The sequence below is a fragment of the Aspergillus pseudotamarii genome (assembly GCF_009193445.1).
Source record: "Aspergillus pseudotamarii strain CBS 117625 unplaced genomic scaffold BDV38scaffold_29, whole genome shotgun sequence".
Taxonomy (NCBI): domain Eukaryota; kingdom Fungi; phylum Ascomycota; class Eurotiomycetes; order Eurotiales; family Aspergillaceae; genus Aspergillus; species Aspergillus pseudotamarii.
The window spans coordinates 43721-69190 of NW_022475043.1; the positions used below are offsets into that span (position 1 = coordinate 43721).

The following is a 25470-nucleotide window of genomic DNA, read 5'->3' on the forward strand; positions in this document are numbered from 1 at the left end:
GCAGGTTACACAACAGGCTGTGATACCTTACAATTGGAGAGCCGTAAGATGGCATCAGCCTTATTAGCAGAGCTAAAAGATTATACTATGGCAATCCTCCCAAATATTTCAGAACCCCCTCTTTCCAGAACCTCTCCTCGCATGACACCGGGGATATACGCCTCACCAATCAAAGTCCATGCGTCTTTCGTGCCAGCTTGAAGGTGGCTAATTTTCAGCTTCAAGTCTGATATTTGCTTCTCAAGGGTGGGCCGCATGAATTGCCGTGACAGACTATATTTCCTTTCGGCCGAGTACTCCTTCAACATATCTTCCCTCATCTCCATAGCTTTCACTTGGTGCTTCAGTTCCTCATCGACGTGTCTGAACACGTAAGGAACAATGGCATCTCTTACCAGCATCACCCGATCCCCTTTCCTCAACCAACTAGGCCCCATTCCAATAAGTCCCTCTTGCGTTATAAACAAGCTCCGCCGTTTGAGTTCGAGAGTAAAGGCAGTAACATATTGCTGTGCCTCGGGAGAGATCAATAGCTTCCTTTTCCAAACAAATCTTTTCTCATCAAAAGCAGACTGAAAGGTCTCCAGGAGGTCCCATCGACTGGACGTGGTCTCGTTGAGTGGCGTGGCTGCTGTTGCTACCGCCACACCTTCATCTGCCGTCCCAGACCACGGAAGATCATCAAACCTTTCGTACAGCTGCCAGTAAGCGGATACGAGTCTATCTAGCCTTTTCTGTCGTTCTATACTAGTTTCCTCTGGCCACTCCATCCCTGAGGGCTCAACTCCTCGCGCCAAAGCATACTCGTCGCGGGTCATCCTCAAAAATGTCATCCAGTGGCGCACCTCACTCTCGATAAATTCACAAAGCCAGAATCGCGCATGCTGTTCATTTACGGATGATAATGATATTCTTTCAAGATTTTGGCTGTTGTTGACGCTTAGTCCTGTGCTGCTGGGGAGCGAGAAGAACAGCGAAGATGCTAGGGATATTGCGACCGCGTCGAAGTTTGTCCCACCGCTTGGGAGATGAGCGCGGGGCATCCCGCCAACAGTTTCAAGGAACCGAATGAGGATGTCGATGTACTCCTCTGTCATAAGTGTATGGTCTAAAATTATATCCTTGACTGTGTCAAGGGGTGCAGCCTCAAGGACTAAAGTCCTGCCGTCGCGAGAGATCGTAGGTGATGCACCCGGCTGTCCTAATATACCAGCTGCAAAGGCTGTGCCATCATCACCTGATACTTCTGCTGTATATGCTAGGCTGCTATGTTCAAGGGACTGTAGATATCTGGATTAGTAGGCGCCGTTAACTGTGTTGACAGAGGATAGGGTAAAGTAAAAGTAGACGAGACGAGCAAATGTGAGATGCACTTACACCCCTGGAACCCAAGGCTGGGACCCAAGATGGGAGAATAGGATGAGCGCGAGGCCAAAACCAATTGCCTACGTCAGCAACAATGTCCTCACACGGCCTACGAGCCGCAATGGAAAGTAGATCGAGGTTGTGTTGTCCGTTGTGGGAAAGTAGGCAAGCTGCAACATTGATAAGTACCTCGACTTCGCTGGCTGCATAATCAGCCTTGAGGAAAGTCCATAGGCCCTTGGGTATAGGTAATGATGAGGTTGGGGCTTCTAATGTGGCAGTGGAATGTTCTGCAGTGAATCGATTGTCTTTCTGAGTGTGCGTACCGGCGCTGAGCGGCAGTATAGGTACCTGGGTTTCAAAGCCAGCATGATCTCCCTGCTGAAGACGCTGGTTATCTATCTTCAATGACTCAGGCTGGATCAGAGATAGGCCGCCAAAGACGAAATCCCTGGAATCTTTAGCAAAGCGCCTTCGACATGCCCGAAGCCATTCGCGGAGGGTTAACCGGTGGCCCTGACCAATGGCCTGGTGAGCCAACAAGAAGTTGGGGATGTCATTAATGTGGGCATAGGCTTCTCTCAGTCCAGCCTCCATTGGCAGCTCGGGTGTCATTATAGCACCAGGGTCATGATATACCCATATACAAGCGGTCAGTAAGGCTCCCAAACTAACTTCATGGGGACCACAGAGGAAGTTGACTTTTCTTGCTAAAAGGTATTCTTGCAGTACCCAGACCCGCTTGAACCATTGCCGACCGGAAAGATATAGCGCGGTCATGGCTGTCGCCTGCAAATCCCCACCAGGCCCATAGATCTTGGGCAGTGGTGGTAGTTCACTTGGCATCTTCTTCGCGAGTGTTTCTAAGCTGGGGAGACCCCGAGCTATTTTTGACGAGCAGTCACCGAGCCACACAAGAACAAGCTCAGCAGATTGGTATATTCTACCCATCTTCGAAATCTGAAGTGTTTTTTCTTCTGTATCACTAATAAACCATTTAGTCTCATGCTTCATTTGCCTTTCTCCAGTTAATTTAGACACAGCAGATATGAGGTGTCAGGTACCTTTGGTTTATGCATAACGCGTCAATCCAGTACCAACATTTGGATTGTATGTCTCTGAGTGATACCAAGGCGTCATATAAATTCAACGATATGTTGATTCTGCTGCCATTGCACAGAATAGTCTTGGGACTGCGCTCCTTTCTTTCAGACTCTGGAACGTGCATATCATATACATTCCCTTGATACATCGATTTCATCGTTTCGAACGCCATGAGGGCACTAGCTTGCCAGGTTGAGTGCTGTTTCCTCCAGGTATAGGAAAGAGCCGTGTATTTTGGATTTTCGTCAAGGCCAACGACTCGTATCGAGCAGGAAATCCCATCGCTAGGCCTTCCAGGGTGGATTCTGAGTAGACGGATATCCGAAGAGCCTTGTAAGGGGAGGTATTGAAAATCAACTCCATGATACCGCTTTTCAAGGAAGCCCGAGCTGGTATTAGGACTTCACATCTATTCTCTTGAGGCTGATGGCTGGTTCACATACTGTGTGTAATTCTTTCAAGTTTCTTTGGAAACCACAGGCGACATTGGAGACTCGATCCATTTCCACACTACAGTCGACTTTGTTTGAGATCTGCCTTCAATGAAATGAACCGAAATGATGTTGTATGTATATGGGTATGCACAACAATATGACCTCACAGCTCTTAATGAATCCCCCGCCTATCTCGGCCTCTCTCGCCTTGCACAGCCTCCTGCACCGTACCGGTCTTTGCGGCTAAGAATAGATCAGTGCTCCTCAAAGTAATGTTCGATAACGAATCAAAAAGTAACAATAAAATAAAATAAAAAACAAAGATTGTGAAAATGATTTCGATCAATGCGACAGCTTCAACATCACCAGCTCCACAGCCCACTTGGTGATTGATTATATCATGCACGTGACTGATGAATATTGTATCGCATTTTACTCTGTACATACAACTGTCATCTTCTGCGCACCTAGTGTTGTGGCTAGAGTCTTGGCAGTGGCGTTCAAAAAGAGCAGGACTCTAAAAATAATTTTCACAATAAACTTGACATCTTGATGAGAGAGACCAATAGGGGAATTCCGAGTGAGCAAATGAGCCAGCTGCATGAAGCTCACTGCCGAGTCTAGTCTCTAGCTAGTGTGTCAATCCTAAAGTTATTGCTGTTGTTACTGTGAGCAGCTTGCCTGACGCTAGGCCTCCTCAAGTTAGATACTGTAAGTGACCAATGATATCGTGCAATTTCACTACGCTCTCTCGGCTCCGGAACCTTATAGTAGGCATATGACCTAACGTAGTCAATCCAGTGCCTGAGTGCCAGACTTGTCATTGTGAGCAGGCTACATAAACCGCCTTTGAAGAAACCTGCACTGTTAATCAATTCAAACGTCCGCTAGCATAATGATTAGTACGTTTGCGCCTGCAAGTTCAACATCACGCATCCAACTCACGTCCATGGCACAGTTGGCCGAGGTACGTATCAGGCCGCTTCAATCACCAAGACGACATGACTTGCTCACTGCGTACAGGCCATAAGTAGGGAAGGTGACTGGACTGGGGCCAAGGATGCCGCAACCCGCAGACGGGCACACACTAGACTCAACACAAGGGCATACTGTAAAGAAGGCCTTGTTCTCTCTTTCCCCCAATATCAGGACGCAGGACCAGTCCTATCCGGGGGACCTAATTATCGAATCTAACGGCTCAGTAGGAAAACGCAAAGCCCTAGCAAATAAAGTCGAAGCATCCAGTGCCGCAACGGGACACTGATCAAATCAGGAGTGCTGGTAGAATGCTGGGACATTGGGCAGCAATCCAACTCCATGGTCCCAGCATCCCGTATCAAGCAACTATATAATACTAGAAGTCCCTTGCTGCCAGATAAACCTAGAAAAGAGCACTTGAACATGGTCTTCCCCCTCTATCCAGACCATCTTATTACACTCCTCCAATTCAGCGCCCTCCGCGCCATGGACGTCAATCGTGAACTAATCTCGGGTATCCTTCTCACCCCGCTCGACTGTAACAAGGAAGTTACCCACGTCATCCCTTACTATACGAGGCCTGAGCTACTCCCCCTAGCGCTCCTGCACACCAGCCTTCAACAAATGCTGCCGCACGGCGACTGGGTCGACCTGTTCCCGTGTCCTGAGGGACGAGACCGCCTGATCCGGGCCGCTGGCACCTTCGACGAAGATGAGCTGTGGGCCGACTGCATCGGCGGGCTATACGAGGGCTTCCCAGACGACGAGATCGAGCGACGCGGCATTATTGCGTGGTCGCCGCCCTGGGACATCACGGGGTGGGAGATGTCGGAAGGGTTTCTGAGGAAATGGGGGTGGTTGTTCAAAGGGTTGCCGGGAGCGTTAGAGGCGACAAATCGGTGGCGGATGGAGAGAGGCGAGGAGCCATTTGTTCATGATGACTGTACGGCACATGAGACTGTGTGATGTTTGTGTTGTCCGGTACTTCTTCGTCATTGATCAGCGGAGTCCTCCATTCTTCGTGCACATCCCTGGGCAGTTTTTTGGCTATGGCACTTGCTTTTCATAAAGAGAGGGCAGAAAAGCAGATAATTGACAGTTGACATATGACACATATCCAAGTATCCGTTACCCTCATTCTTGTTGGGCACATATATTATACTTTCCTTAACTTTTATTGACGGGAGAGCGCCGAAGAGACCAATATCTTTACAACATCTTGGCATTATATAGGCGGGATATGCATTCCTGCGAACTCTCTCGGATATGGCAAGCTATTATGGACTGGCGTCTTGCTGTGCTAGCCGGCCCTGGTCTTCGTTGTATTGGTCTATTGGGCGGAGCTACTACTTTTCCGCAGCTCCCTTCTAATAGTTTTCAGTGATCAATTTCTGCGTGCGGTAGTATCAGTACTCAGTATGGTTCACTCGTACTGAGTGTGGCATAGCAGCTTGTTACTACCTTCTACCTGATTTTAAAGAACGGTAATCACAGCATAATCGAACTGCTAGAGTAAGGTATGTATGATATTTCTTTTGCTTTATGATGTAGGTATGACCAGTACCTGTCCTCACCACTTATACAGGGTCTACATACTACACCTGAGTAAGACTTTCACCTTTACTTGGTGTCCAAGATCAATAGGCAAATGGCTTAAACTAAGCAACCCCTACACAATAATCAATGATATTATATAGTAAATTCAGTGATGTTGGCAGAAAATATGAATTACTTGCTATTGCAAAGTAGCATTAATTGTCGGCCGTATTCGAATAGTTGTCCGCTTATCACGGATACCACAGGTAGTATATTTTGGCATATGAAATTATCTGAATATCGCAGGACTTACCATGCATGAATGTACTGGCTCCACTTTATCCTGGAATTCATACTCCGCAACCGTGGAAACGGCCGATGTTATGTGGATACCGAAGATTTGGGATCCGCATCTAGGCCAAGCGGAGGTATGTGCATGATTACTTTCTAACTAGCTAAATCATTTATAGTATTGAATATGTTGCTCAGAGCAGCTCATACGTGGCGACTCAACATAATGCTTGCCCCGAGTGCTGGCCACAGCAGGCCTGCAGCATCGTATTTATGAATATACATTCCGGCGATGGTATCTAGGAGCCAGTCTGATCGATGCAACTACTCTACCAGCACTTTCGTTCCCCAAAACATGCCGTTCGATGTCTTTTATTATGTCTTGCTGCTAGCTTATCACCGTTAGGCCCGATTTCTTTTTTTTTTTTGATCGACCGACTCACCAATGCGTCCCTTATTACGCAGCTGCCACAGTTTCGACGATCAACAGCCCAAGGCCCGTTCAAGGCCAGTACAACTCTCTGACAATAATAAACCACAAGGGCTTTCGAAGTGTACACTTTCTCAGTCAGTCAAGCAGTACCGTCTTGAATGTGCCTCTTTTGTACTTGAACGTTAACGGTGTCTAACTCCGGTTAGAAAAGAATTATGTCGTCCTTTTTATTAGACACACCCCTTGCTAATGTCTTTCGGTGGCTTGGAACAAGAAAGCTGTTTAGCTTTCCCGAAGAGCGGGATGACTACGATTTGGCAATCGCGGATGAAGGATGGAAGCGAGTGTCTATTGTTCAAGTCCAGGAAGGGCTTAATGAATTCGACAGGATACAGCATTCACCCACAGTTGCCAGCCCGGACTCCCCAGATCTCAAAGGCTCAGTCAAACACACAGAACAATTTGAACTTCCTCAATTTCCCATAGAGACACAGTCTACGCAGCACTGCCTATCAGGCCGACCGGACCTGGAGAGCGTGAGAGCTCATCTTTGTATGAACGAGCCAGAAGGCAAATATGTCATGGTTGACTGGTACGGTGCCACTGATCCGGCAAACCCTCTGAATTGGCCCAAGCGCAAAAAGTTTGTTGTTTATTTTATTATCCTCTATATCTCGGTTGCCGTTTATATGTCCGGCTCGATCTATTCAGCGGCACAAAGTGAGGTTGATGAGGCCTTTGGCGTATCTGCGACGGTCTCAAGTCTTGGGCTTGGGCTTTACGTGTTGGGTTACGGTGTTGGGCCGATGTTCTGGTCACCTCTGTCTGAGATCCCAGCTGTTGGACGTAATATTCCTTATCTTGCATCGTTGACACTCTTCGTCCTGATTTCAATTCCAACAGCACTGGCACCCAACATTGCATCTTTATTAGTGCTTCGGTTCCTCCAGGGATTCTTTGGGTCACCAGTCCTTACCACAGGCGGCGCGTCGTTGGGTGATGTTAGTAGTGCATATGGCAAACCTTATGCCTTCTACAGCTTGGCATTGTTTTCTTTAGGAGGGCCTGCCTTGGGGAACACCATAGCTGGCTACAGCATTCCTGTGTTGGGATGGAGATGGAGCTTGTGGGAGGTTCTCCTAGCCAATGGGCCCGGACTTGTCCTGCTCGTAAGTTCAATGAGAAAGGGAAGGGTGTAGTTGACGCAGCTGATATGTCTTAGCTTTTTCTACCGGAGACTTCCGCAGCCAATATTCTGTATCGTCGCACCCAAAGAATCCGAATATTGTCACTGAAGGAGATCTACAAATTCGAGCCTGAAATGAAAGCGAAAAACACCACTGTGGTAAACAGACTGCACCGAGCCTTGATCGTCCCCTGGAAGCTGAACGTACTCGACCCCTCCATTGCATTCACAAGTATCTACTGTGGTCTCGTCTATGCTATTTTCTACTCCTTCTTCGAGTTCTTTCCTCTAGTTTACGGTAACATATACAATATGACACTAGGGGAGGTGGGATTGATCTTTCTATCCGTCATCGTTGCAGTCGGATTAGCCGGCATTCCGTACTGCGCCTTTGTCCATTTCGTCGTCAATAAATCAATCAAAAATGACAATCCAATGACACCCGAAGGACGTCTCCTTCCATCGCTATTTGCTTCGGTGCTAATCCCTGTCGGAATCCTGATATTTGCGTGGACTTCAAGGTCCGACATACATTGGATCGTACCCACCATAGGCACGATGCTCGTTTCAGGCAGTGTCGTTATGATTATCCAGTCGGTGTTTGTCTATATAACCCTGGCCTATCCCAGGTACACTGCTTCCCTGTTCAGTGGGAACGGGCTGATCAGATCTTCGGTCGCATTTGCGGGTGTTCTTTGGTCTCACCCGTTGTATGACGCGCTTGGTGTGAACTGGGGAATGACTTTGATGGGCGGTTGCTGTGCGATATGCATTATTGGCATCTATGTACTGTACTACTTTGGACATAAGTTGAGGGCAAGGAGCAAATTTACTGAGTAGGCTCTATGCTCACTCTATATTACATCTGTCCTACAGAAGCTTAGATACTGTCTCACAGTCTTCCTGTTCCATTAACGAACGCTATGTCTAGCAGCATACTTTCAATACTAGTCTAGCGAACTCCTGGAGCGTGGTAACTTAACCATTGCCTAGTTTACGGAGTAGTGATAATACAGTATGTGTTGATGCCTGCAGGATATCGTTTCTGTGGCATTTCCAGACTAGCTTAAAGCCTCTTGGCATTCAGGCTTGGAAAATCATAATGAAAAGAGTCACATAGAATCAGTGCATCGGTGTTGCAACCGTGTGCTCATAAGATTATTCCTCCAGTTACTGCAATACACGTTAATATAACAATAAACGTCAAGAAAGGCTTCATCGCTAACTTACAGCCCATACAAGCCGGCCACCGTCATTCCCAATGTGTTGAGCCAAATTAATGCCCTGACGCTCTCTATACTCTCCACTGCCCTCTTTGAGCTCTGCAACCAACCAAGGGCCATCCTCCCGGAGCTCCAACTCGATACCTTGAGCGGTCTCTGTGAAATTCTCGCCCGGGAAAGCGAACCAGCCTAAATAAAAACAATTCTAGATTAGAAATAATTGTTACAGTTACTCAAGATCTATAATACTTACCATCACTATTACCAATCTGTTCGTCAAGCCTTAACTCCGCGGGAACATATTCATCATCACCAACTCCAGCTCCGGCAAGGAGGACAGTGTGATCGCCACGGACTTCGATACGAATGTCTAGGCAAGATTCGTGGAAAGACATGGTGGTACTCTTCTTCAATAATTTAGAGTGGGAGAGAAAGATGAAATGTAGCAAGGGCTGATCTGAAGGAAAACAATTGCAAGAGGACAACGAGACTTAAATACCCTGCCAGCCCCTGTCAGTCTAACTGTAGAATTGAAAAAAGGATGGAGGGGTAATACAACACTTCATCGTGACCCCACTATTCCGCTCTATATTACTATCAGATAATACTACGTAGAACGACAGCTAACAGGCAGCAGCCTCACTATCCAACCACAGGGTCCCAGCTAACGCCCGCCCCACCCTAGGCCCCTCGCACTAAGCCCTTGGCCCCCCATCATCTAAGACCCCGTGCCATGACGTGCGAGGTGATTAGTAGAGGAGTGGTGGCTGGTACTGGACAACTGGGGAAGTTGGGAGGGGAGGGAGAAATTGGCGTGGCGGTGTATAAGTCTGTGGGACAATGCAAATAGCGACAGTTTGGGCAAGTTCGGTTCAAGTTGAAACAATACTTAGGTTATAGGCTAGCCTAATATAACCTAATCTATACACTAGCTTCCGAAAGCGATATGAAGTTTCGACTCCTCACTGTCTTGTACTTGGGCGACCTTTCTTGTTGGAGTTCTCATCGAAACGGGCAGGGCCAAGGACGCCATTAAGAGTTTGTCGAATATCTCGTGGAGAATTTCCGTCTTCCTATATGTGGGAAGTTCAATTTTGACATTCGATAACAATGACTAACTGGCTTCTTCTTCCGAGTCAAAGAAAGTGGTCATTTTGGTTGACATGTATTAAGTCCGAGAGCTAATCTAGACGCCCAGGATGGTAAATGAAATGACCAGTGGCTACAGCAAACTGGCTGAAAATAGTTTACGGCTTTATTATGCACCATACCGGGATTGTTCTAGTGCAAGTGGCTCAGCTACATTCTCTGGCTTTCTAAGTCTAACTCCTTCCTACTATTGGCATGGCATGATAACCTTCGGATAGATAGCCAGGCCTTGATCGTTCTAGCTATACTCATCACTTGAGTCTACAACATGCGGGAACGACGCTTTACATTTTTGGGAACGTGGAATGAGAAGATCCAATGATGATTTATGTGGCTTATCCTTGTTTTAATCACTAACTTGGAGGACTCTGTAGCCGGATACCCCCTCTCTCCTCCCAGCTTGAGAGTGATGGTGACTTTGGATTATAGTTCAGGTATTGTATGCGCACGCTCTGCGATAAGATGCTGTGCGCCCCTTTGCAGATGGTCTAAAGCGTAGGCTACCAGAAACAATTTCAGTTATTGTTACTCACTTCTAAATTCCCACCAGTACCTCACTTTCACGCAATGAGGGAATGGACAATGTGGGCCATGAGAAAAGCTGGGGAAAGTGATCTTTGTCATGGGAACATTGCCAAGACTAAATTTATATTTCGCATCCAGGTCTATGGGGGGTCTATCTGGTGAGGAGTTATACAGTTCTTGAGCGGAGGCAAAACTTAAATATGTCTTCTATTTCTCCAGATGTATCTTCTTCTACAACAACTACTGTCTGTCATACCGACCTTACTCTCTTACGCCTGGCACTTACCTCTGTGCTTTAATTCTCCTCTATCTCTATAACAAAACCCTACAATGGCTTCCATGAGAAAATACGCTTACAAAGGCTGCGGCGAAGTCAACAAAACGAGTCACTGGTACTCCTCCGCCATCCGAGTCGGGGACCAGATCCACTGCGCCGGTCAAGGTTAATACTTATTACATCCCCACATTCACCTATTTGTGTGAAGTTACTGACAACAATATAGGAAGCTTCTACAACGCAGACTTCAACATTTCCAAGCTTGTATCTGAGCAAATCGACCAAGCCTTCGTGACCATGGATACCGCTCTCAAGCACACGGGTGCTAAGGGTTGGTCCCAGGCGTACAGAGTCAACTCTTACCACATCCAATTGGACCAGGAGGCACAGGACGCCATGGTTCGGAGCTTCAAGAAGTGGATGCCTGATAACCATCCCGTGTGGACTTGTGTGCAGATCGGTCGTCTTGGTCATGATGCTACGAGAGTTGAGATTGAGGTTTCGGCGTTTGGTCATGAGGGTGCGAAGGAGGCTGGGACGAGTCGGGCTTGAGGTGCTTTGGTGGGATCATGTGATGGATGGGATGGTGATGTTTGGTGTATTCATTAGTATTTGTGGCGGTCGTTATGGAAAGTATTGACTGGGTTGTTGAGATCTATTTGGAATGAGCTCAAGGAATAGCGCGCAGGTTGCCATTAATTCTCCTCGTGCATCGTAGCTCTTTATACTACAGCTTCTTGTTTCTGGAGATAGAAATCATGAACAGATTGATATAGAGCAAATGTTTCCGATTTTCCTAAAACTACGCTGATTAATCTCTGGTTATAGTAATTCCGCCGATGAGAGCAATTTCGTTAATGATAGCAAGATCACTTCCTCATTTAGACCACTCGATGAAGATGATAGCTTTAAGTTCTCGTCTCAAGCTCTCACACCCACGATACGAGACAAAGACAGTCTGTTTGGTGTCGTCTGGGTTCAAAAACCGGTTTTGGCCGTGTGCCTTCGTTTGATCCGCCGACATGGCTCCCTTGATGACATCTGCGGCCTGATAAATTGGAGGAACGTTTATATCGGACAATGATAGGCCGATCCACTTCGCGGTCAATTGTCGCCATTCATCAGCCGTGGGTTCCCAACATTTTAAGCGCCGCTCGTCGGGTGTACTAAAGACCATGATAGCACCGGTTTTACCTGCATATCTCTTCGCTATGTGCAGAGCTTCCGTGGTGTATATCCCCGGTCCAAATTCGTTTTCTGCATTGGTTGAGCTTATAACGGGGAGGAAGAAGGCCAGGGATCGTTCGAGAGCAAACAAGCTCAGCCCTCGGAATAACGTATCCTTCCGCTGCAAAAGGCCATCCGTGAAATGAGCCATCGCGGCCTTCTCAAATTTGGACAAGTTTGGGTGATCCTGGACTCGTACTACCTTGATTGTCTCACCACTAATCACTTGTCGCGAGAAGGGATAGAGTGCCTTAAGCTCTTGCGTTGACACCGTCCCCATAACCGACGGCGGGATTGAACATTTTCTCACCGCGCCACTCTCCAGCCCAGGTACATGCTCCCAGGGAAAGACGCCTTCCTCCCGGTATCGTGAGAGAAGAAACGAGACGGCGAAACACCCGATCGGGATAGCTACAATCTCATCCTCAATGACGTAGGCTGGATCGTCGATCATTCGCACAACATCAGGCCGGCCGCACATGTGGAAGATCGTTCGGGATGATCCGACCATCTGGTGATACCGTGCTAGTTGGACATTAGAAATGGTCCCTGGCAAGGAAGCCCTTCCGACTACATACCGTGTTCTAAGTTCTCCCCAAGATACTCCGCAATCTCGAAAGGGATCTCATCCTCCGGGTAGTCCCCATACCATATTGGGTCAAATCGTACGTGGTCATAGTTGGTGTTGTCGTACATTGGTTCTCGCTCATCATCGTCATCCGTTTCCTCCTCCTCTGTCTCCGGCTTCTGCTCTTCAGGCTTCTCCTCGGCCTCTGGACGTTTGTCGACGTTGCTGGGCATGTCTGGTGCGGGGGTAGAGTGCTGTATTTTCTGTCGATGAATCACTCGCTCATACGTGGGTATGTTGGGAGGTGCGATTTCCTCCAACGGGAGGGGTCGTTTCTTATGGTGAATCATCCTGAGATGGTGGTGACGCCGGATATGAGACAGCGCTGACGTCCTTGCCGGATATGTGTTAGTGCTGACGTATTTTTAAGGATGTTGAATTGAAAGAAAAGTAAATTCGAAGTGAAAATTCTGTTTCTTGCTAAACACATGATGTGTAGCGGTTCCTAAGGTAGTTTATATATTCGCTACAGCATCTCGTCGCTCCTTCCCCCGACGGTACCTATTGCTGCAATAAGTTGGTTTTACGTCGGCAAGTGGTTGCTTCGACAGGCTTTATTTAGGCAAGAACTTCCTCCGCTTCATACTATTTGCGCTTTTCTAGACATTAGAGGCAAGAGTGAGTAGGCCATATACGAGGCTTGTGGCCCAATATTCACAAGTTCATGGATTTGTAAGGGTCTGTATACAAAGGTCAGCAAAAGGGAAACAAGCACCACGGGTATCTGCAGAAGAGGGCCAAGTGTGATGACTGAGTGTATGTGGAAATTTGCTTGTTACCGAACAAAAGCTCCTATATTTGTCTTCCCCTCCCGTTGTAATTTCAAAGAGAGAGCTTTTTCCGGCCCTCTTGCCATCCAGGTTATCTTAGATAATTCGGTCATATTCTCTTTTGTTAGAAAAAGCCTCCATTGATCATTAACCCGGAACCCTATTGGGGAAGGATCTGGTGGAATCAATGCCACTCTCTTTGTTGGTGGACATGATGGCGTTGGACTGGCCCACTGTTGTGGTTCCACGAATATGACAAAGGAAAATCGACTCAATAATGCTCTCGTGAACAAAGGTCTCGGCTGCCTGTAGCTTGCCTTTGGTATAGTTTCTGCAGGAAAACAGTTCGCTGGTGTCGTGTGTCTGACAAACCTCTTTTCAAAGAACCCGTGCTGTCTTCGTCTATAAATAGTATGCCAGGCTTTAGTCGACCAGATATAGAGCCTAGCCGAATGCAATAATCTTTATGTAGAGCATAGTGATGTTGCTCAGTATTTCTATCCTGGTAACTAAATTGGTGACCAATATTGAGACTCAAGACTTGATGTCACTCTGCCATTCATTAGACAAACTTACGTAGAATCTGTTGGCCATTGTTCGGTTGGAGGCACGACCAAATGCCTAAGGTATTTTGGTCGAGTGGCAGAACGCTCAACGGAACCTAACGGGTGGATCGTCTTTCTCTCAGCACCGTTTGAGCTCAAAAAGAGGGCAAGCCGCAGTCGCAACAACAATGCCCCCGTCAATTGGTATCCCGTTCAGATGCACTGAGTTCATTAATAGAATATCCTAGTATGTAATCGAGCATTAAGAGGTAGATGATCTAAAAGAATTATTCATGATCAAAATAAGAATTGGGCTACGGTTCAGGGTTTAACAGCCACCGGTCACAGTAGAGTTCATCCATCTTAGGTACTCAGTGGCGGCCGGACTTTATTTGACTCGACGCAACCGGCAAAGAAGTCGGCTTGCGCCAAGCCTGACTGCAGGCTGATGCGTCGTAGTTGGGCTACTATCCATTGTCGCGTGTCCTCTGAGTTGGTGTGCATACAACCGGCAAGCAAGAGCATCCAGCTGGCGAAATACGCACCCACTCCTGCGCCTGTGTACGTAGATTGCTGGAAGTCGAGTGTATTGTTGAAAGTTGCCGTCGAAAGAGCAGACAACTTGCTGCCTGGTGTCGTCGCTTGGTTGAAATACTGCCCCAGGTTCACTGGCTGCAATCGCTCCAGGGCGGGGAAAGGAAAGTAGCTCATCTGCTGGGGTAGGGAGGCCAGGATGTCATCGCGAATCCGCCTCATCGTTCGACTAGTCTCCTGTAGTTGATCGGCGTAGTTTCTGGAGAAGAACCAACTAGGGTCCGACTTGGCTCCTCTTAATAGAAGATGACAGATGGCGTGATTGGCCAAGACGCGACAGGTACGCATATCGTTCCAAACTCCGACGACCCCAGCGTCGTGATAGCTATGGTAGACGCCACCATGGACCCGAGTAGGGTCCGGACTAGCGAGTTGCACGACAGTGAACTGCCACTCTGGTGAACATTCCGAAAATCGACTCTCGAGTCGGTGGTCAATATCTAAAGCCTGGGATAGGTAACGCTGGAGCTCGTCGATAGGTAGCTGTCTTTCTGTGGCGCTAGTTTCTCTGCTGTCGACTTCACTACTACGGGTGAATTCATAGCCTCCAGGGGATATCTGGGAATAAAGATCCATGATTTCCACAAGGCTACTACTGGCAACCCAGTAGGGGTCGGAAGCACTAATAGCTTTGGCAGCCTCGGCGCGGATCATGCGAAGTGGTGCAGGTATTGGACTCCCCATGCGTAGGCAATTTATGAGAAGATGGCTAAAGATGTCCTTGAATATCTGGAGGCCAACAGGTGTGGTAAATTGGGCCTTGCCCCGCAGCTCTAGCAGTGAGGTCGCACCATGGATATGTCGATCCCATCCATTAAGTGACGACTCACCGAATTCATAAAGGGACAAAATCAGAACCGAGACGATTGTACTATGCCGGCGTGCCGTCTGAGGATCCGTCAAGGCCCAGTTCATTCGTTTGATAGTTCTCGTATACATGGCTCTTGATCTACAACGTAGATCGACCTGATGGGTGCTATGGGCCAAACCAGCGAAGCCCACGGCTAGAATGGCTCCCTGTAGAATCTCATTGTCATCGTCTAATGTGAGAATGCTGGGAACGTAGTCGAGAAACCCAGATGAGGGTGGAGACTGCCGCACGACATAGTGTACTAGGAAGTAGTTTAACCCGATCATATCAAGTGGCAGGACAAACGGTGGGGGTATCGCCCTTTGATTGAGAGGGTCTTCGCCCCTGTCTTCCTCCTCGTTCCCTACATCCTCGCTCCCCAATCCGGACCAGGACGAGGATGGATTGCGCTCTAGCGCGTCCACACTCGCATTATTAGCATCTGGGGAAGTGTTATCTACTTGCAGGTCATTGCCCCCCAGGGTATTCTGACTATGGTCAGTGAATGCAGGGTCTTCACTTAGTATTCCCTGTTCTAGTTGCACTTGTAATCCTGCACTCTGCGACGGACCGATCGAGCCCGGGGTGTGCCCACGAGAAGTGTCACGCTTCGCAATTCTTGCCCGGACTTTGTCACCGATCTGGCTGCTCTCATCTCGAAAGATAAGACTTGCAGGGTCTCGATAGCCCGGACATTGCTGTCCCATACGTCGACATTGTCCACATCCGGGAACAGCCTTATCGCACTACCATTACCCGACCCACTGTTAATATCATTTACGCCACCAGTTTAAGTGGGAAAGGAAAAGGAACCAAAAATTGAGTCAATATTGCCAGAAACGAGAAGGATGGACTTACTCGTCTTTTCTTGGCCCGACAGTTGTTGCAGCTAGTGGAAGGGCGTCCACAATACACCATGGTTGCCTGAAATCGCGGGGTAAAAATGTGGCCCGGAAAAAGACGAAAGAGGAAAGCAGTTAGTCGCGCGGCAGTGTGTCCCAGCAAGCTATGAATAGCACCTAGTGAAGCTGAAGCGGGTTTCCTGGAGCCCTTTCTCACCCTGTCATGCTACTTGCTGCCACCTCACCTTTCGCCCAAGACTCACTTGAAGCTTAGCCGCTGAGATCAGCGAGGGGACCGGTCGGGTAAGCCCGTCCCGAAACATGATAGTAGATGGAAGATCGATCATTTCCATTTTCGTCTTTCTACAAAAGTGCTTAATTTTCCCATATTATTGATTAACCAGATTATCTTCATGCACGAGTATGACCTAACTGAGGAAATATTTGTGTACTCCGTAGGTAATTCGAGAACAGATGTGCTTCTAACCAGCTCCCAGGACTAACCAAGTTCACCGCGTCAAATAGCTCTAGAACAGAAGTGGGTTAGGTGCAAGGGCCTCTCAACTCAATGTCGCTTTTCGCATTTTATCTATTTCGAAATTCAGATAACAGGAACCAGTGGTCAAGTAAACCCAATCCTCCATGGTTACGGCCTATGGCGTTGGTCAATAACCTTCGGTACTTTTTTCCCTCGTTGACGCGATCCCCTATATTATTCTCGTACGCCTAATACTTAACCGTGATCTTATGTATTCTCCTAATCTCTCATGACGTCTAGCCTAAACTAAACTATGAATATCGGAGTCTATGTTTTTCACCGACAGAGAGGGAGTAGGGCTGGTTGCCTAATGCGGAATAGAATGCCGAGCAAGGAGGACTAGACCGTATCAGGAATAGTGTAGTCGAAGTGCTACCCGAAGAGGTATGCATGATGCTTGCCAATTCAAGACAAGACGATGTCCTATACGGGCCTGACATTGAAGTCAATATATGCTAAGCTCAGCCACGTAGTAGCGGACGAGGCTTATTTTATTCTTCGTAGATGGCCGATAGTACTGCTATAATCAGCTGGACAGGTTAATTATAAATATTTAGTACCAACCCCGGTTCTCTTCATATACTACTAGTACTATACTATTATCCAAACTAATCCCTAATCATTGTTGTGACTAATTTACCATGCCCGGAAATTCATACTATAAAGCCTACCCTGTGAGAGACTACACATACCAGGAGGAAGACTATCCTTCTCAACACTTGACAAGCTACGGTCCTCTGCCACTCCCGATCGTAATTCCACAGCAACGACCGGGATCCAGGGAACGTGGGTTCATCGCCGCCTATGCCCCATCACTGGAGGCATGCGGCATTGACCGTCTGACTTTCCTAAGGTTTCTAGATGAATGCAACACAGCAGTACAAGGAAATAAGTTCCTAGCTGGTGTACAAGTGGTCTCGTTCGGCGTCGGATTCACGCCGGAGATGATCGTTATGGGAGTTGCCACCGCTGTGCAGGCCGGTGCTTACATTGCAAACAAAGGCCATGTCAGACACAAGTAAGTAAAATCATACCATTCATCTGCTATATAACTAATGCATCTCCAGAACCAATGCTGTTCTAGATCGATATAATCAAGAACTATTCGGCCCTCACGGTCTGTTTTGTATGATCATGAGTTACGAACCGGAAACATACGATGAAACAAAGCCTCGAACATCGCAATCACCTTCGATCCCGCTCAATCGACTAGGATCCCTGGCCTCAGGCAGCTGGGTACGAGATCCAATCTCGGGAAAGTCGCAAGGGGCTCATAATCTACCCGCCGCTGTTGCGCCCTTGATGTATATTGATGATCGGCGGCAGCATAAAGAGCTTCTCTCTGATGGAAAGTCCCTGGAATCCACAGAAATGGTAAAGAAATCGAAGAGAGCTAAAAGAGCGTTTGATACGTTCAACGATTACCTGGATCGGAGGGCCCGTGCGCAATACGTGAGTCTTGGTGTCTTCTTTGTTCTTTTCGTTAGCGTTTTCGTGGTTGAAGAAAACAATTGTTAACAGCCTAAGTTCAGACAGCCGAGAATTCAGGAGATATTCTGAACGTCCCTCTAACCCGCGGCTTTAAAAACCGGTATCTCGACCCTAATCACCCCGCCACGAACGGGGGCTTAATCGGACTGCTTTCCGGTGGCGTGCTGAGCCCTGATCCGGAGGCGCGGAGGCGTAAGGCCCTGCGACGGGTTGAGGAAGAAGAAAGACAGGTTCTAGACCAGTACTATCAGCAGATGGACAGCATTCACAACCAGAATCAGTCCCGGTGGGAGATCGGCAGGCAGATCCGGCAGTGTGATGAGCAATTTGCTCCACGGTTTGAGGAGTTCCGAGAGCGGAGACGAGAGGCACAAGGAAAGCAGAGAAATATTCGGAAGGTAAGCTAGGCTTTTCCATCCATATGGAGGTGGGCTAATGAGCTTGAATGTAGAACATCTTATACTTGACCATTGTTAATAAGCCGACGGAAGGAGAATTGGCGGCAGCGGCGGCGAAGTTAAATACTAGTATTGGCTATGGGAATGGGATGGTAGGCGTTACGCAGGTATAGATCAACTTGTATCAAATATATATCATTTTCATGCAATGATTCATGGTCTTAGCAGTCTATTCGTGATGCCATTATAATGCTCATTAAGTATGTACAGAGAAGTAGAAGGTCATGAACACAGCACTCAGAGTGTGGATCGTCTGTCCACACTCCCAGAAGAAGTTCGAGAGGCCCTTTGATATGCTCGAAAGGATTTAGCTGGCTGGGCAAGAATGGATAGTACTCTTTTGAACACCACACTCCTGCTCTCTCTCCAACTTTTCTCATCCATGTGGGCTGTTGTGCCTATTATTTCTGATGCACTATCTGTCATATCCGATTCTGTTGTCGATAGTGGCAACTTATCATAGATCGTGCCCACACTGTCCTCGTCGAGGTGATCCTCCGAAGATATCGTATGAAGTAGTAACGCCCGACTAGTAAGATATGGAAGAAATATAGATGATTCGAATGACTGAGATATGCGTGTAACTGCTTCCTCGATCAAACAGGGCGCTGGTGGAAAGGAGGTGTCGTTATAACGAAGCAGGGAATTTCGCTCCTCACTCGACAGGTTAAGCTCTTGTGATGACCCGGGCAGGATATAAACAGATAATATATTTCTCCAGGTCATGAGCAGTTGGGGTGTTAATGATGGGCGTGAGGGGCGACGCGGGCTATCCAGGCCAAGAGCAGAGCGATATCTTTGTTTGTATCGTTTAAGCTCTTCCAGAAAGTCCAGGGGTTCGGAACAATGGTTTTGTGATACGTAATCCCTGAAGGATTTTAGACTGTATGGATAAGGTGCCCTGTCATTCAGCACACTGTCGAAGGTCGGTACCTCCTTGGGGAAGCACGCGATAGTCAGAGTCATCTTTGCTGGCATGAAGTATGTGGATGTGTATTTGGATGAAGAAGATGGTTCACAAGAGTCTTGAAGGTAATAAGGATATCATTAACAAGACCTGAAGTTATCTGGGGGTTTTCACAGCGATAGACATCTCACTATTGCCTCTCAAATCCTTTAATATACACTGGCACCCTTTTCAGTCTCTTCTGGCCCTATATTCTAAAGCCTATTTGGAGCTACGTGCCATCATTCCCTGGACAAGCGCAGTGTCAGTAGGGTGGGTCACACGCCGAGCCACATTCTGAAGATACCGGATTAGGAAAGAGGTCTTATAGAATTATTATATAGGCCGAGCACGTCAGGTTCACCCAGATATCAATCGGCTATCGGCTGCATCTGATTGGTTTCAAGTATAGAAGTCGAACAGCGATATAGGTACTTCCGCTGGATTTGGCATGTGGAACCCTGGTTTTGACGTGTGTTCAGAGTTTAAGTGAGGGGCCTCGCCTAGTCCAATGTAATGAGGAAAAATGATTCGTTCGATAGCTTGCTACCTATATGCAATTCATATCATGAAAAGTGGCGGTTATTATGCGGGGTCTGGAGTTAGGGAGACTAGACGAGCTGTGGAAGTTTGGGTCGAACCAAACGGAGGGTATCCTACTGTGGACAACCATGGTTCATGAGTTCGAGAACAAGCCCAGGAATGAAATTTCTGGCCCAGACCGTTGAGGATGTGGAAGTAACATGCAGAGCAGAAGTATCTTAAATCAAGCTATTGAGCCTAGGTGTTTCTCGTCGGGTTATGGTTAGGAGGATAGCACTAACAATCCACTAAAACTGAAAACACAAGCGAAAGAGGAGATTTTTTTTTCCCTTACAATTCTAATCGTTACTAATGTCAGGTTCAAAGTTAAGGTTTGGGCTTTTGCTACCTCGCTCACTGCAGTATCTTGACGGTGGCTTTTAGCAAATCCCGAACACCGTCGTTTGATTCTGTTTTTACGTAGGAAGATAATGTCGCTACCTACTGAGCTCCAGCCCAGCCGAGCCCACGTTCTAGCTCGATCCAGGTCGCGCCTATCTCTGTGATTATGCGATGTCTCTCCTCCATGCCTTCAGCAGCAAATGCCCCGGCAACAAATTCGTTACCTCCACATTCTCGTAGTCCGAATCCGATTCTAGGATAGCAAGTGTATACCGGTGCATGACACTCGCCACCATCACTGCTGGCTCCAGCTAAGTTGATGTTCCGGTCAATACACCCTCGAGCACCGGTACTAAATGCTAGGCAATAGAGTCGACATTCCTATCACCTTGACCAAGCCAGCGGTCCGGGTTGAGCTTTTCCGCGCTTATAAATACTCACTTCCCACGATGTACAACGTAAGACGACAGGAACAAACTTTCCGAATATAAGCGCCCCTTGCTGTTGCGCGTACGAATATTCTTGTCTAAACAGGCATACGTGTACGCAAGATTTCTGACTTCCTCATAGGATGCCGCAGTACCTTCGGGGTAAGATCGGCATTGAGTGACATCTTCCAGTAGACCTTATAGCCATTCCGGAATTTTTAGGAGCCAAGTCAACATCATCCAAGGCAATCGGGGTTGTTAGACAGCCTGCATCCAATTTCACGGTGATCGTGCCATTCATTTCTTCTTATACTGGACCGTTCTGTTAGCCATTAGTGCTACTTTATATTAAAGACTGAAAAGGGTCTTCACTATTATCTCCAGAGGGGTAGCGAGCAAAGCGTTTTGCGATACGAGTGGCAGTAATCCACTTGACGTAAATTGTAATCTTATTCCCATGGATGAGTAACCCCAGCTTCCCCGAAAGAGCTATGTCGGCGGATTTCACCGACAGTGATGATATATGTCCAAGCCTGATAGTCGAAGATCCCTTCCGGCCGGGCGTTAGGGTTCTCTGACAGTGGCGGGTTTCAATATCGGTCACGCGCTTGATGAACTGAGCCACATTTTCCGCCACTCTAAACTCACCATCAACATCTTAAGAGGCAAATGCGCTGAGAAACGTCTTGCTTTTGCGCACATAGTCATTGCTTACCAATAACACTACTTTGGTTGAACTATGACTCTGCTCCTGTTTGGTAGAAGATATGGCCATATGTGTCTGGATTCCCATAAGCTCACCGGAGTAGGGCGGATATCTCCTATGCATCTCGCCCAGCATCTAAAAGTGCCTGCTATTGCGTCATGTCCTTATACAATCAGGTGATATTAGAAATGCCGTACAGTAGTTTGGAACTCAGATATTGTTCGTAGGCCTTGAGGCCGTGGGTATAGTCAAGGATTGCTTTCAGTCCAAAGGCGAATATTGGTCGAATTACCTACAATCACAAGTCTGTCCATACAAAGAGCCAGCTTCTCGAGATGAAGGAGAATCTCCTATCATTCTCATTAACAGTTCAACTCAGGATCCCATATTGTATTGAACCTTTAATCTGAAGGGTGGGTATTTATGTATAGTCAATATAATTAATGGCTTGGCTCCCAGCACTTCTCGTTCTAGTGATTATAGGCATACACCTAATATATTTGATTATATCAATATAATAGCTTCTAGTATAGCCTGAAATATTGTCAATTCTCTCTTCTCTAAATATATAGATTAGGTTTAGAATGTATACATGCTGCTTTTTCTTAGTTCTTAAATTATTCATAGCTATACATTTGTTCCAGTCTATATGCTATAGGAGCGGAGATACTGGTATATATAACTTTCCTTATAGAAACAGAATAATGAAGTACATAACCTTAGTTTACAGCTTGCACTTTAATGTTTATTCACATTGTACGGTAAGATGAATACCTTTGAGCTAGAGGAATAGATGGAACCTCCCTCTAGGATCTCCACAGTTAAAAACTGATTGTATGAATCACATCAATCAAACAACTTCCTTATGCTCCTCTGTCGCCTCATCATCAACCTGCAACTCTCCATGCGCACCCTGCCGACAAGCATGCTTCCTCAGATTCTTAGCCGCAGAGACCGGTTGGAAAACATGTATGCTATCCAGGAAGGTAATCAATAGCTTCGAGACGCAGGCTTCTGTTTCAGGGAAGAGAAAGTACACCACTATTTTATTAGCATGACATTCCAAGATAAGATAGGAAAGATAAGGGGACATACTCGGCACAAGCAAAGCCAAATTAATGGCTGCATAAATAATAAAGTACTTCCACCCCAGCGAACCGAACCCACTCGGCGTGACTTCAACTACCAGAAGGTTAAACGTCCACGACGACGCTGCCTGTAATCTGTGTCCGGACAACCAATGGTGCGATTTCAGAATAGTATAGATACGTCAATCCGATGCAGCCGGTGACGTAAAAGAAGACATAGAGGAAGATGAATGCGACTGCCTTATCAACGCCAGCTTTAGTAGATACAAGAGGGCACTGAAGAGACAGTCTAGATTAAAGATTGCAGTCACAGTTCCCTCAATGCGAGAGTTTTCCGCTTCTCTGGCGCCGGTAGTGTTAACGGTGTCCATTTGAGGGAATGTCTGACTGCCAGCCTTCGACCCCTGATGTTACGGCCATGAGATAACCGAAGCAGATGTAGGCCGGGAGATAACGGTGCAAATATGCCCGATGTTGAGCTTTGTCCCGTGAAGGCCTAAGGCTGGTTTTATTTTGCTTTGTTCAATGAGATCGATGGATTGATGATACGTGTGTGAATAGAATATGGGAATAGGGAGCCAAACGGAAGGGCAAATACAGAACAGAGCACAAAGGCATGGCATCCAGTCCAGGCGAAGGCAAGATAGGGGAAGTTAGGGACCTCAAAAGACCAAGCTAACTAGCTTGTCATCATCCTGACAGATGCGCCATTTGTTCGGGGAATCCGGAGACGAAATCGGTATTGCGGAGGGAATCCCAGGGAGTTGCGGAGGCGCCGGAGGATTTGATGCCAAGCTTGCTGTTGAGCTTGATACCAAGAAAGCCACGAATGGGCAAGTTAGGATCCAGGATTTGAGAGGGATCCACACACTTGGCAGAAGCTTGACTGTTTTAGAGTGTGGATGTGTATTTCCGCACGGGTCTGGTAGGTCCGAGGCTTTTCCGCAATCCACTATGACGCTTTCTCGTGATGAGCAAATACTTCCTCATACCACGGCATTTAAGGTGACGATACATTGGATTGGTGAAGCCAATTGGAATGAGAATACGTAATTGAAGGGAGAGAAGCCGGTTCGACAGAGCGATCCAACTATCGATCATGAGTATCAATATTAATCCTCAGTGTGCTGGATACACGCCTGAGATGGGCTGTGGTGCATATACACCGTCCCCGACGAACGATACGGGATAATTGGTTCATCCGCCATATCTTCTCTCTCACCCTACCAGATTATCAATGGCATAAAACTGCTGGCCCGGACTCTCGAGCTCATCCACCAAAGTCGCCAGTGATGCAGCACTAGGATGAAGCGAATTGGTCACTAGAAGGGAAATCGGCGACGACGCCATGTGGATGTTTGGTATGACAAAAGACTTGAAACCCGACAAGTAGTCGTCTTATTTCAAAGGACGTCGGTATTTTAGCCATGGTGGATTCGGGTTCTCGAGAGCCGATCAACGCAGAACCCGCTGCTTTTCCACACACCGGAAATCCAGCCCAAGTAGAAATGCTATTTTAGGTTATGTCTTGCCATTTCCTATCCTTAGAGGCTCTGATTTACACTTCGGCTGTGAAATAAGTACGGAGCAAAACCTCTGACTCTATGTGAATATGTATTGAATGAACGACTACAGGAGAGTAGGAAATGACTTCCGTTTCAAAGATACTTAAATATTTCTGACTTGGAAGAATAGTTTCACAAATTCTTTATCCGTGATAAGAGTGTAGAATGTGACTGGTATGTCCTATTGCATATTGTGGCTAGTGAGAGATGTTGGAATGTTGATTATATTCGTTCCGTATTAACTGCCATTCTCCGTGGGACATCAACATCGGGAAGGGCATCATAGTCTATCAAAAGATTATCATTGGCATCTAAACAGTAGCCTTTGAATCACTAGTTGACCTCATTTGTAAAAGGGCCACCACAATATCTATACTCTCCTAGGGTGCAACCACCTTTTCGATACCAAAAATCCCCAATCGCCGACAGTTCCAGATCAGAATCCGAGTCCACAGCCTCGGGGAAAGCTCCTCTGGCCAATGAGGTGCAATACGAAGTTCAGTCGGAGCATAATGACAGCTTCCGAATCAAGTCAGTGTCTTCGAGGGTGAAACAGGAACGCAAATTCTTCTTATCCCACTATTCCCACGATCTTACTTTCGTAGGCGCTAACATTTCCACGCCCTAGTCCCAAGTAACTCGACTTGACAATGTATAAACCTTTGGGAGCACATAGTAAAAGCTTTCATATCCATCACACTCAGGAAACTAGTGGTATGATTGTCTCGTACTATTTCTTCCCAACCTCTTTCCTGAATTTCTTCGTCTGGCCAATTCAGCGCTTATTAGTCCTCGCCAAAATGTCCAAGCTACCCGAAATGCTGATATACCCGTTTAATGGAAGCAAAGCCCATGCTAACGGAACATGAAAGGTGCTAAGTACCATGAAGAATAGCTGACTATTTTCCTTATCAGTACAAAACCACCCCTGTCTCAAGAACCCTATTGATCTCTTCCTTGCTGGGCGCCCTACGTAATGATAAGGCCTCATTAATGTGCATCCACCAGGACATCAAGGAAGCCGGGAAGAGTGAATCTGACCTTTCTGAGGGAAACTCAGTCACAAGTTGCTCAACTTCCAATTATCGTCTTTCTTTCCTCGTCATGTATCTCATTCATTTCATCTGTAGGTATTTCTATGTCTGCAAACGCGCTATGCACGCATATGTAGGTGATTTCTAACCTTTGACAGGCGGTAAAGCGGAGGAAATGAGGAACAACGCGTTCTTGGACTGCTGGCTCAAGTAATGGGACAAGAACCTCTAGCATTACTGCCAGTCTCTGTAAAATCTCTGCTATATCTCTTTCAGGCCATGTTTGGAAAAGCCCATGTAGAAGCCTTGTAATCCTAGAGCATCCGTCCAGAGAA

The 25470-nt window shown here is 47.0% G+C and overlaps 8 protein-coding genes across 8 annotated transcripts; 4 read left to right on the top strand and 4 right to left on the bottom strand.

Moving 5' to 3' along the window:
- Positions 1-80: 80 nt before the first annotated feature.
- On the bottom strand, positions 81-2316 carry BDV38DRAFT_283227 (uncharacterized protein; the record flags this gene model as incomplete). The annotated part of the gene is made up of 2 exons (XM_032060005.1): positions 81-1280; positions 1378-2316. The coding sequence occupies 2 exons, from the start codon at positions 2314-2316 to the stop codon at positions 81-83; spliced, it is 2139 nt and encodes a 712-aa protein (XP_031913176.1).
- Positions 2317-3756: 1440 nt separating this feature from the next.
- Positions 3757-4978, top strand: BDV38DRAFT_247240 (uncharacterized protein). The gene has a single exon (XM_032054642.1). The coding sequence runs from the start codon at positions 4221-4223 to the stop codon at positions 4845-4847; it is 627 nt and encodes a 208-aa protein (XP_031913177.1). The 5' UTR covers positions 3757-4220; the 3' UTR covers positions 4848-4978.
- Positions 4979-6356: 1378 nt separating this feature from the next.
- BDV38DRAFT_293130 (MFS transporter) lies at positions 6357-8475 on the top strand (the record flags this gene model as incomplete). Its single annotated transcript, XM_032062176.1, has 3 exons — positions 6357-6485; positions 6645-7310; positions 7364-8475. 3 exons carry the CDS (start codon positions 6357-6359, stop codon positions 8165-8167), a joined length of 1599 nt encoding a protein of 532 aa, XP_031913178.1. The 3' UTR covers positions 8168-8475.
- BDV38DRAFT_247243 (CVNH domain-containing protein) lies at positions 8038-9073 on the bottom strand (the record flags this gene model as incomplete). Its single annotated transcript, XM_032054643.1, has 2 exons — positions 8804-9073; positions 8038-8739 (listed from the first exon to the last, which is right to left on the bottom strand). Coding segments are annotated over exons 1-2 (328 nt in total), but the record flags the coding sequence as incomplete, so codon positions are not given.
- A 1481-nt stretch (positions 9074-10554) lies between these two features.
- BDV38DRAFT_283231 (Endoribonuclease L-PSP/chorismate mutase-like protein) lies at positions 10555-11053 on the top strand (the record flags this gene model as incomplete). The annotated part of the gene is made up of 2 exons (XM_032060006.1): positions 10555-10666; positions 10728-11053. 2 exons carry the CDS (start codon positions 10555-10557, stop codon positions 11051-11053), a joined length of 438 nt encoding a protein of 145 aa, XP_031913180.1.
- Positions 11054-11378: 325 nt separating this feature from the next.
- On the bottom strand, positions 11379-12646 carry BDV38DRAFT_283232 (uncharacterized protein; the record flags this gene model as incomplete). The annotated part of the gene is made up of 2 exons (XM_032060007.1): positions 11379-12253; positions 12307-12646. The coding sequence occupies 2 exons, from the start codon at positions 12644-12646 to the stop codon at positions 11379-11381; spliced, it is 1215 nt and encodes a 404-aa protein (XP_031913181.1).
- Positions 12647-14034: 1388 nt separating this feature from the next.
- BDV38DRAFT_271490 (Zn(II)2Cys6 transcription factor) lies at positions 14035-16033 on the bottom strand (the record flags this gene model as incomplete). Its single annotated transcript, XM_032057325.1, has 2 exons — positions 14035-15861; positions 15974-16033. The coding sequence occupies 2 exons, from the start codon at positions 16031-16033 to the stop codon at positions 14035-14037; spliced, it is 1887 nt and encodes a 628-aa protein (XP_031913182.1).
- Positions 16034-17136: 1103 nt separating this feature from the next.
- Positions 17137-18557, top strand: BDV38DRAFT_293132 (uncharacterized protein; the record flags this gene model as incomplete). The annotated part of the gene is made up of 4 exons (XM_032062177.1): positions 17137-17513; positions 17563-17947; positions 18028-18384; positions 18438-18557. The coding sequence occupies 4 exons, from the start codon at positions 17137-17139 to the stop codon at positions 18555-18557; spliced, it is 1239 nt and encodes a 412-aa protein (XP_031913183.1).
- Between the last annotated feature and the right edge of the window lie 6913 nt (positions 18558-25470).